At 50.3% G+C, this 12,124-nt stretch overlaps 1 protein-coding gene across 1 annotated transcript; it reads left to right on the forward strand.

The window, feature by feature from the left end:
• The first annotated feature begins 8,611 nt into the window (after nucleotides 1-8,611).
• On the forward strand, nucleotides 8,612-10,704 carry LOC119104879 (uncharacterized). The gene is made up of 3 exons (XM_037228613.1): nucleotides 8,612-8,654; nucleotides 9,339-9,515; nucleotides 9,831-10,704. The coding sequence occupies exons 2-3, from the start codon at nucleotides 9,397-9,399 to the stop codon at nucleotides 10,693-10,695; spliced, it is 984 nt and encodes a 327-aa protein (XP_037084508.1). The 5' UTR covers nucleotides 8,612-8,654; nucleotides 9,339-9,396; the 3' UTR covers nucleotides 10,696-10,704.
• The last annotated feature ends 1,420 nt before the right edge of the window (nucleotides 10,705-12,124 follow it).

A 12,124-nucleotide genomic window follows, 5' to 3' on the forward strand; every position in this document is an offset into this window, starting at 1 on the left:
CTTTCTTGGCATCGAAATATGTTCTTACACAAAATGTGTCAAAATAACTGCTTCGGCAGGACCCCGAAATTTGGCAGGCTTCCCGCAGATTTTGAGGTGCAGCTCTGCACAATCGAAGGTAGGCGCTGTTAATCCCCAGGAGGGCGGCGGCAGGCAGCATTAATGCAAACATCCAGTGAACAAGACAATGATAGCATCACACCTACCTCATGTACACATTCACCCGCAGGGTCTCGAAAGTAGACGGTGAATAATGAATAAAGACAGCATTAACGCAAACAGTCGGCGAAAAATGCAGCGACCTAATCATACCTAGTTAATATTCGTATTCACCCAAAGAGTCTCGAATATAAGTGGCAAACACCCTGCGCCGTAAGTAAAACACAGGTCGTACGGCTGGGTGTGTATCAGTCTGAATCCCGCCTCCCACAGCGAGGTCAGCACGGTTACAAATCGGGCCGCGTTCTCGGCTGACATCGGCCCATTGCTAGGATCAGGAGTGACACCCTGCTCGGCGTCCAGCTGCGGCTCCCACCGCTTCAGGTGAAACTCGATCGCCAGCTGCCGGACGCGCAGCAGGTCCCCGGAGGAGGCCAGCTGCTGGTGTAGCACCTCCCACTCGCTGCTCTCCACGTCCAGCTTCACGTAGTCGATGATACCCTGGGTTACATGAGCCTCGACAATGGTGCCTAGGCTAGCGATAGGGAACGTTCCGGCCATGCCGTCCTGAGCTCCGATACCAACACTGTGGAAGTGGATGCTAGCCGACCTGCGGAAGTCGGTGACGCCCATGGTTGGATCGAAGGCGTGGACGGTGCAGTCCAGGTCCTCCATACCCAGGTCGAAGCTGAAGTCGTCGTTGATGCCAAACGACAGCACGGAGCAGTTGGGCCGCAGCAGGTCGTAGCAGACTGGTTTGGCGCCGTCCGTCTGACCGTATGTCCAGCCGTCCGAATGACTGCAGATGAAGCACCTGCCGCCGACCTTAGCCAGCTGCCGGCACCGATGGTCTTGATCTACTGTGCTCAAGAGAGAGTGCAGCCGAGCGTAGCTCTCCCCAGCTCTGTCACCCTCTTGCCGACCATGGTTCTCTAAATCTGATTTAAGACCGGTTTCATCCTGTCCCTGGGTGTGAGGCTGTTCTGTGAGCGAAAAACGTTTTCGGACGTCCACTATCACCCGTGTGAAAGGGTGGCCTTTGGGTGTGCGTTCACTGAGCACTTCCTTTTTCGTTTTCATTCGGATTTGGGCTTCAGACATGACGGACTTAAACGCTTTCTCTTGGTTCCGGCCACTGTGACGTGCTTTTGGCCACACACCATTCATATGTATGTCTCGTGTTGGCATATCCACCACAGCGCTGAAAAAAACGGATGATGGACACGTCAGTTGCTGCACACATGACGTGGAAATCGGAAAATGGCGAGTGAAGGAGAAGATCAGTGAGGAAAGTGTTACGCGCGTTTTACAGTGACCTTGCGCCACCCACACCCGCACGCACGCACGCACGCACGCACGCACGCACGCACGCACGCACACACACACACACACACACACACACACACACACACACACACACACACACACACACACACACACACACACACACACACACACACACACACACACACACACACACACACACACACACACATACACACATTGACCTAGGGTCAGATATGAAGGTCATATCTGCGTCAAAACCAACCTGCTTCATTACGCTAGGGTTTGCGGTAGGAGTAGTTTCTGGTGCACGCTTCGAGTTTATTGAGAGCAGAAACCGCATTGTACATCTTCCATGAATGTCTTTAAGGTCAGATTAGGTCACTGACCTAAAATGACCTCGGGCAAAAATTTGTTTTTAGGAACATACTGCCTAGCGTAAGCTTTGTCGGTTATTCAAATGCAAAACTCGTAGCAGTATTATATCATTTTGGTCACCATGACCTTCAAAAGATCAAACAAGGTCACTGCCCATGCACTTTGGACGCTAAAATAGAGTTTGACCTTGTCTGACCTCATGCGACCTGAAGGTCATGAGCTAAAAACCTCAAACTTTGAAGTCTTTAGTGTACATATGTTTGGTTGTCTCTATGCTCTGCTTTGGGGTTAATTGATTTCGTTTACAGACAAATCAGTGCGCTATAAAGGAGACCGGACATTGAGCGAGTCTTATCGCCAACCAAAATAGAATTTCTTAACCTCAGCGGCCCAATCGCAGCTGACCAGTCACACTTTTGCTGGCTCATTTATCTGCAGCCACCGATCATGCCGTCATGAAGTTTTCGTAGCAAGTGGTGCAGCAGTTCAATCAAGTTACGATATCATATATCCAAGGCAGTGATTGCAGATCCCTTCACTATGCTGCGGATGTCTGCAATGCTGCAACCTTACCACCCCTTCAGCTATTGTTTGATTAGCATGGGAATGCATGGAATTTTTGTACTTGCTCAAAATTTGCCTGCCTTTCCGATAAAAATTGCCAGACTTGGCCGGCCCGAGACCTGCCCATTTTTCGGAAAGGTCATTTGTAAATCTGTGTGTATTTAAACATCAGTGGTGTTTTGTGCGCTTTACCGATGCAAAGAAAAATTTCCAGTGCATTGATTAACTATTTCCGCTTGGTTTCACGATGGGGAATGTTCTATTTTTCTCTTTATGTATCCTAGATACGTTTGCCATTCCTTGCCTCCTCCCGCATAAAAAGCTCTGTCTTACTGATAACCCAATTTGTGTGGTTAGTGGTCCTACTGGGTGGACACATTTTTGGGAAATTTTTGGAAGCATTAATGCCAAATTTCTGGAAAAAGCATTGCACGTATCGCAAACTGTGGTTCAAGGTGTTCGCTGCCAACTGGGGTTGCCAAGGCTGCTGTGAGACTGCTGTGAGACTGCCAGGGCTCCTTTGGGGCTGCCAGCTGGGGCCGCAAGGGCTGCTGTAGGACTGCTGTGGTGCTGCTGTGGGGCTGCCAGGGCTCCTGTGGGGCTGCCAGCTGGGGCGCAAGGACTGCTGTAGGACTGCTGTGAGGCTGCTGTGGGGGCTGCCATGGCTGATATGCGGCCGCCGGCCGCAAGTAGCTTCTTACCGCAGCTGGAGAATCTCGGTGATCATCATGAAGCACATGCCCATGATGGCAAACCTGACGGCTTTCCTAATGGTGAAGCGCCTCGTCGGGCAGACATGCCTCATTGAAAACTCTTGGCGGCTGACTGTGCTTGATATTCCCATTCTGGACCTGAAATTGGCCATGTATGTGACACTGACCAAGGTGCGCCGTCAACTTTAAGTCAACAGTATGGGAGCAGACAGAACATGTGGGCTGTCGTCAATGTGTTATGCACACCCGCATAGCTTTGGTTACAATGGGAAGTTGCGAGTGGCGATTTGTTCCAGACTGATTTGATGGAGCCAGATGTGCAACATCTATATTTCGTGGCTTATATTGCGAAGTGTTGTGATCCTCTTCTTCAACGTTGCACGCAGTAAAAGGTGACAGTTGCCACCTTGGCACACTCAATACTGACAAGATAGTTCATTTTCGGTAGCGAATGTCACAGCAGGAGTTGATCTGGACCCGTCATCATACGCTTGGCACATGCCTCATGGGCACCAGTTGCATTCCGGTGTATGCTGTCAGTCATGTCATCTCGGTACGGAAAACCCTGACCGCTAAGATGCAAATAATAATGTTTTGCTCCAATAAAGGGTAAAAGCTGTCGCATCCGACCAAAAAATTTAAAAAGTAGTCCATTTTCTTTACAGTCCAACCATGTGATCTCCCATGTTGTCATATGTTTTTTTAAGACAACGTAACCGAGGGTCACATCGATACTTTTCATCTTGCTTTGGGATGCGTGCCGTCTGAGACTAGGCATCATTGTCGATCCCTGACCGGCAGATACACGAGCTCCCGCCATCATTCGACTTGGTCACATCCAGCTCAGAAGAATTGGATCAATCCAGGAATTTGCGTGACCAAATATAACAAAATTTCACTGATATTTGGCAAGGTGTCGCGCAAAGTCATCAGGAGCTCAATCAGGCTCGAGAGTGCGGCGAAGCTGACACAGCTCGGCTTTACTGCAAGCAATGTCGGCAGAGCTGCCCAACTTTAAAAATGAGACTTCCCCCATGATGTGATCACGCAAAACCTGTATGCAATCTTCAGGTGTTTACTGGGGTGTAGAAAAACAACATAAACGGCAATCAGCACTGAATACATGAGCGCATGAATTCTCTACAAGAGCTGCGCGGTGCACTTCCCTCTTGAAGCCATGGACAACGTATGGGAATGGCTTTCATTCCAGACTGTATGCCACCCTGGCCACCTGGCCCTTTTCCCAGGCCTCTGAGGCTGAGATGGTCTGGGCCTGACTGTGCTGATAAAGAGGACGAGGGTTGCCCGTTACATCACTTTTCTCTGGAGCCATTGAACTCCGGACATCGATCTACCTGGACAAGTGTGCTGAACAGGTGCATATAAAATGTGATTGGGTTTTGAAGAAAGAAGTCCGAACCACGTCACGGTGTTAAAGTTTGATGTGTTTGGCGTTTGGACACATAAGGGCCTCTGCTCAGGCGTAAAGTTTCGCAACATAATTTGGGAATGGCTGAGCAGGGAAACAGCTAAAGTGAGCCCCAAACTAAATAAAGCACTTGTTTCGCTTCACCGAACTCAACCCGTTTTCCTCCAAAGGAACTATGTGGGGGTTACCCCCAGCTGAAAAGGAAAAATACACTGCCGCATCCATAGCAGAGTAGGCTTCTGTTGTTCGCGCTATAAATCACGACAGATAACGGCTAATGGGCGTCACCAAGCTCTTTAGCCTTGCGGTGCACTGGCTTTGTCGCACGTGTCCAAGACTTTGGCGATTTTCAATGGTTAACGTGACATCCACGGCTGTTGAGTGACATATCAGAAAGTGCTTAATGCCCGGACATAATATAATTGATAAGGTGTTAAACATGGTAGTTTCAGGAGAAGGGGTGGTAGCTCGTTGGCCGGGGTTAGGCGCTCTACGTGCGGTCGCAAGGCTCACTATAAGCTCCTTTTACTCATTTTAAGCGCTCGTGCCGAAAACAACCGGCCTTCATCATACACCAAGCACTGGTCAAAGTAAATGTCAAACACTCTTGACCATGAGCACTGCTGGAAGCGTGACTATTTTCGCAATTCATTTGAATGGCACCTTGTCATTTTTCTTCGAGCCAGTATCCAGTAGTTTTCGTTTACATAAATGATAAAGGGACCGAGCCGATGGCTTATTAAAACAGCCCGCGTCCGAAAATGCGTTTCTGAACGGATAACTGGCAAGTTAATTACAACCCAGTTCAATTTCTATCTTCTATATTGTTGAAGTTCACTCGCAAAAGCGATTTCTTCGCGTGATACTAGATGATTCATCCACTTATATCACAGCAGAAATGTTGCGAAATAAATCAGGATTGGAGTGCTCAAGTCAACATGGCTGGACCAACTTCTTCACAAAATATAGCAAATCAGCAGTCCTGAAAGCACCTCCGGGAATAAAGAAAGTAAGATATGCTCGACATGGAACGAAGTTCAAGAATCCTTGGAGCCTGAGGTCATTCGTGCTTAAATGAAGCTCTAGACGCGCAGATAATACGCCTAACCTGATCATAATCATGCAGTATGTTGCCTTGCAAAAGGACCGGAATATTCTGCTGCGATCATTAGGGCATTTCACGCTGCATTCGTTGAATATCTTGCTGGCAGTCGGATGGAAGATGGGAGGGTCAGGCTTTTATACTAACTCGATCGTAGGTGTGTTACCGAATGTGTATCAAATACCAAGTATCATGCACGGAGACAATTATATATTGGATTGTCTCCTACACATATGCAGAGGCTTTTGCTTCCCCACCTAGGACAAAAGCGATGCCAAGCAGGACATCGGCTACTTTTTCCCAATTACAAGGAAATCAGCATTCGCCGCTTCAAAAATGAACATGCACTGGGCGAAACGTCTGGATTGTTATGCACTTGAAGAGCTTGTCAGCACCAGCCTTCTAAACACGGAAGTCACAAAAAATTGAAATACTTCGTTACCTTAAATGAATAGATTTCGAATGCACTCTCACCATTAGACAAGGCCGTACTGGCAAAGTGAACGTAGGGTGACTTTTATACCCAGCGTCGCACCCGCTGACTGAGCCTGATCGCTTTTCTATCCGTAACCCATGAACAGGGAGCCAGGAATACAACACTCACTATACGGGCGAAGCATTAACACCAAAACCGATACGTGAACACCAAAAGCGATACATAAGCCAATAACTCACTTGCCATGGTAGTAGGGGTAAATTCACGTGGGCTGGGAAGGCTCTGGTGGGGGGGGGGGGGGGGGCAAGGCCATTGGCTCCCGGACCGGCCGCCATCCAGACTCAGCCAGCAGGCCTGGCGTCGGGCTTCTGCCGCCGCTTCCGTGCCTGCCGTGGGGCCGATCGCCGCATCACATCCACTTACCGTGACGGATAATGCCGCAGCGGTCAGCCCAGCCGGGCCGGCCTCGGCTGCACGTGATCGCCCTGGGCGCCGCCGCCGCCGCCTGCGGAACACAGGACTGTTGGGTTCGGATGTCGCGTGATCCGTGTGCTTCTACCTGGTCTGGCGAGCCGACGGATGCCCGAGCAGTCCACGCGGTCGCCGGCACCGACTGCTTGGCCGGCCGATGGGTCGCTTCGCTGCGAGCCCCGGTCTGCAGCCAGCACGGCCATCCCAGGTCATCACCCTCCCGCCCCCCACCCCCCCCCCCCCCCCCTCCCCAGCATGTGCCGGTGAACTCTGCACACGGAGCGGAGCTGACGCCCGAGGCGCCGCACCTCTTGCCGTCAGGATGGACGGCGGACAGAGGTGCAAAACTCGGACCCACCACCAGCTGTAACACATGTGGGCTCTTTGTGCGTCAGCTGTTGGTAACATACATCGTAGCTGTATGCCATTTCGAGTAGTGAGACGGCAGTAGAAACATTTAGTCGTTTCCCATGCAGACCAGCTCTTCGCACTAAAGAAAGATGCGCTGTGCGTTGTGATAATTAAGTGCCACGTCGACATCACATGTTTCATTTCATTCAACTGCTGGTCCCTGTCGTCTTAGCATCACGATCAATGGGTTTTTCATCCATGCTCCTACGTTCCTACGTTGGGAGCCGCGTTTCCTAACAGCCCTCACGACGCCACAGCGCTGGAGGTACTGTGCTGTTCTGGTTAACGCCCCTGGGACATTTTCAAAAGGTAACAAGGGTAACCTCTGCACGCGAAAAGTGTCACAAATGTGCGCTTGACTTATTTGTGCTTTTTGTTTCATATTGAGCCCGGCATACAGTTTCAAAAGATCCCACTAATGTTTGATAGGATATGTGAGATCGGAAAAGATCGAATATTAACAGCAGTGCTCGAATATTTGGAAAGTTCTGGCTTGATTGATCGTTTCAGAGTCAGCAAAGCACAGCAATATTTATCAAATATGTTGGTAAGAGAGCCAGAAAGCTAGTGATAAGACACGTATCGTCAGTGACGCCGGCCTCGCTTTTGCCTGAGATTACGGCACCAGGGTATGTGGTTTGCTGATGTGCGACAAGTCAGTCGCTAAATTTGCCCGACCAATCACGTCATAAGTTCGTGCCATTGCGTAATTTTCAACTTTTGTTTATGCTAAAATATACCAACAAGTTAAGAAGCCCTCATCACTGCTGGACAAGCGCCTAAAAGTCATTTACAGTGGAAGTCAGCATCTCGGCAGAGGGCTTCAAAGCAATGCACCATGTGACCCTGGACGACGATGGTTGGCGCCCCCCCCCCCCCCCCTCCGCCATTCATGGTCCATGGCTGCCCTGTGAGGAGGCTATGGGCGCTGCGTGACCCCTGAGCCTTAGTGTTGGCGGAGCAGAACAATTTTGTGTGAAAACTAGCATGCTCATTTAAACTTCTTGGTTCCGTGCACTGTAGTGATTAGTGGCACACGCATTCACTGCCATACGTGTGCAGCTACCATGCTTACGTTGTTGTTTCTCGTGCCTATTACAAGACAGAAGAATGCACGCCTACAGAAGACCTGCCAGAACACAGACCCAATGTCCGCTGTGAACATGACAACTGTACATACGACGCAGGCAAACACATCCCCGCAAATCACGCCGGGCTGAAGCACACGGGAGGGTGAGCGCTGATCAAAGGCAATGCTCGATTTAGTCCAAATGTCCGATGGTCGAGCTGGGCTAGAAAGGTGTTACGCTGAGGAAAGGAGGACGACAGCAGAGGAACACCGACAGGCTCCGCCATTCACCAATTGATTGACTGGACTGCCCCATTGAGCTCGTCACAAGAAGCAGCTATCGGTGCCGATATAATCGTCATATTTCACGTCATAACGTTACGCGGTTTACTAGAGTATGCCCAATGTCACCTACCTTGTACCCATACTGACTGTCATTTCTAGCAGACCAGCGCACGTCTCTGCCAGACAGCCCATTGCAGCGCGTGTTGCGTGGGTGGTGGGCCGCGAGGCCGCGTTGTGCACCTCTGCAGTAAGGACCGCCCGGAGGCAGCGGCGCAGCGGCGGCGGCGGCGGCAGCACCGCCGCGTCGTGCCACCCCTGCTCGCCGTCGTGCACCTCCCGGGGCAGCTGTATAGGTGAGCGGATCGCGCCCGTTTGCGGGACTACTCCAGCTTTGCTCCACTATGCATCGCTTTTCGAGGCATCACGCTTCGCTCAGTCCTAAATTCTGTCTGGTTGGCCGCATTCCTCTACGCCAATTCCGGTTTAAATGTTTGGGTGACTCTGAAAGGAATCGGGCGTTTAAACTGGCTTCTGATTTTGTCTATATTAAGGCGAGCAGAAACAGTAGTTTTCCGACCCCAAAAAGATGGAAACAGCTAAAATATTGTTGTGTTTATGCCTGGTGTCCGGCCACGATACCGTGGGTTTAAAGGTTGTTGTAATGAACGTACCGTGATATGGTATTTACCTCCCACGGGGTTCTCGCTAAGGTAAAAATGTTTCAGACTGTCTCATGTTAATAAGAATATTAGAGAGCAAAAGACAACTGGCGAAGCAGGTGAGTATGCTGCAACTCATTTGTCGCATATTGCCTTAAAAATATGTTTTGTCGGTCCCAATTTCTTCAACGGTACCATGTACATGGGTCATGCAGGACCTGGGTGCGTATTTTTTGGACCTGCATTCTGATTTGTTAAAAAATTTGGAAACTCAGCGACTTTTTGCCAAAATAAATATGGCATGACCGGAGAACTTTTACCACTGTGAAGTGATGCTAGCCTGTAACGATTATAGACGATGCGTGGAATTGTTTACAGCTGCAGCCAGAAGCCAGACTTGACAACTAGGTAGCCCACCATAGCCCTCACCACGCTAATGAATTGGAAGGCGGCTAGAAGACGCTGCTGGATGTTAAGACGGCTAGCTGGCAAGAAATGCATCGTGCTGATCCTTGTTAGCGCGTATTTCACTACGGTACGCCGGAGCAGACAAGGGTAAGGTCTGGCACGTCTCCTTCTCACACAGTGTCTTTGTGACTTATGTTCATTACGTGAAGCCTGTGAGACTTATTGAGAAAACAGCGTTTTGATGTCCTGCGGAAGCGGCGGCCAGAGTGGAAAATGTCTGAAGCAGGCATGCGAATGGGGAAATTTTCTGTGGTATTGCACAGTATGAAATACATGCCAGTAATGATAAGCACCGCAGACCTTCGCTTAGAACACAGTCTGTCCGTTTGTCGTCGGTTTTAAAACATCTCGCATTAACTTCAATGGATTTTGTTATGACCACCATTCGTGTTTACCTTCCAGCACGGTCGAAGACGCAGGATATGGCCCAGAGGCCGCGAGTCCTGGTCCGCCTTGGGCCCTCCAGCTGAAGAGGGGCGCCAGCCCAGACCAGACGTACGCCCAGCTACACCGCCTGCTGACCACCGCCGAGCGCCACTGGCTGTGCCCTCATCCCGTCCTGGTCGGAGGTCGCTGCCTGGCGTGCTGGGCCAGCAGCAGCGACAGGGTCCATCCGCAGGCAGATGGAGAGAAGGCCGTGTGTGCGGACCTGCTGCGGCCCAACTGCTCCGTGCTGTCATTCGGCACCAACCACGACTTCAGCTTCGACTTGGCGATGGAGGACCTGGACTGCACCGTGCACGCCTTCGATCCGACCATGGGCGTCACCGGCTTCCGCAGGTCGGACCGCGTGTTCTTCCACGGTGTCGGGATCGGGGCGCAGGACGACTTCAGCGCGAGGTTCCCAGTGGCCAACCTGGGCACCATCATCCAGCTGATCCCGCTGCAGCAGGACATCATCGACTATGTGAAGCTGGACGTAGAGTGTAGCGAGTGGGAGGTGCTACACCAGCAGCTCACCTCCTCCGGGGACCTGCTGCGCGTGCGACAGCTGGCGATCGAGTTCCACCTGTGGCAGTGGAAGCCGCAGCTGGCTGACACTGCGGACGAGCGTGCCAGAATCGCTCAAAAGCAGACAAACCAGTATGTACACGCAGAGGACGCGGAACGCTTTGTGGCCGTGTTGCTGTCGTTACAGGCAGCTGGCTTTCAGTTAGTTCATAGTCTGCCATACCATATGTGTCACGTGTATGAGTCTGGGTGCCTGCCGTTTATTGTTGAAACGCTCTGGGTGAACACGCGGCTGAGTCATTTGACAAATAGATAGCTTTCTCATTGCCTGGCTTGATTAACAGCCGAGTGATCATTCTTGTACAGACGAGGATACCGGAGGTGACACTGGCACGTGTCTCCCCCATCGATCCAAAAAGGTGTACTGTAAAACAGTATGGAAATATTATCACACTTCATTCATAATACGTGTCCATGCCGGCCTGACTCAGGATGATAGATAAACGAAGCAGAGTCAAGTAGAAGTAGTAGTAGAAGAAGTAGTAGAAGTAGAAATAGTAGGTAGGACGAAGCCCAGCACAAAAGACGTGCACAAAAATCCCGTAGTTTTCAGTACAGAAGACTGCAGTTTTAAGTTAGAAATACACTACGTGTGCAATGTAGGCTAGGCTTCTACTTTTGTACTAAATATTTGACAGCCGGCAACTGAAGGCAGCGTGGCATAGGCGCTACAGTAGCGAAGGAATTCAAAATTTGAATAAATGTTGCGCCCAGACTTTAACAAAAATATTTTAGCGAGTTGGAGGATATATTAAACTGTCAGAATGTATTGGCTAATAGCAAACAATTTAGCAAATTGTAAAGAAAACTGTTAGGAAAATTCTAGACCACCCCCAGGTTCGAGCACAACCTTCCGATTATGGATCGGGTATATCACCAGGTTGAGCTAATGAGATCACTGGGCTTACCTCGAAAGTCGGAAAATTAACGGTGTACCGTGCATGATCCGGTGCGTCGTGGAAGTTTGACTGTCTTAGACAAAAAAAGGTCAACGGACAGGCTCAAGACTGTTTAGGCATCATTCGCTCGGTGCTGAATTCGTCGAAATTGGCCTGGTAGAAGTTGATTCACAGCTCGTTGAAAAGCAGGCCCTTAGCGCATGAATCCTATGGACTGGTAGGAAAAATACGCTGTAGAGTGGTTGTGCTACCAACGTACTTGGGCGGGGCTGGGCCTGACCCACCAGCTGACCTAGAGTACCACAGGGGAGCTCCGTGAAACAAGATGGCCGCACATCTCCTGGATTTGCTTGGCCTGATTGGCATACTTTTTTTATGATAACTCTAACAGCCATGGGTGAGGTCACCCAACGACTGGCAACGAAGGGTGGGCCTATGGCTAACAAACTGACGAAGTTTGGAGTGAAGAGTGGGCTTTCGGGGCATTTGTCCCACCCCGTCCGAATCACGCTGCCTGTTAGAGTTTACTTGGTCTCTGCCATCACAGCTTCAGAAGCGGCTATATGCATGAGAAGATGAAGACGTGGTACTGACAGAAATAATCCAACCTAAAAGGTAGCAGCCACACGTTGAGTTAGACAACACAACACCGTTATCTTACGTACGTTGGCAGCACTGGTCATAGATGTCCCGCCAATGCCTCACATTTGCGCTGCCAAATCATGTGACCATAGTGGATGTCACTGGAGATTTTGGGCTTACCTGGTACAGCATAGACCTATACTT

The sequence above is a fragment of the Pollicipes pollicipes genome, unplaced genomic scaffold (genome assembly GCF_011947565.3).
Source record: "Pollicipes pollicipes isolate AB1234 unplaced genomic scaffold, Ppol_2.1 Scaffold_6052;HRSCAF=7182_pilon_pilon_pilon, whole genome shotgun sequence".
Classification (NCBI taxonomy): domain Eukaryota; kingdom Metazoa; phylum Arthropoda; class Thecostraca; order Pollicipedomorpha; family Pollicipedidae; genus Pollicipes; species Pollicipes pollicipes.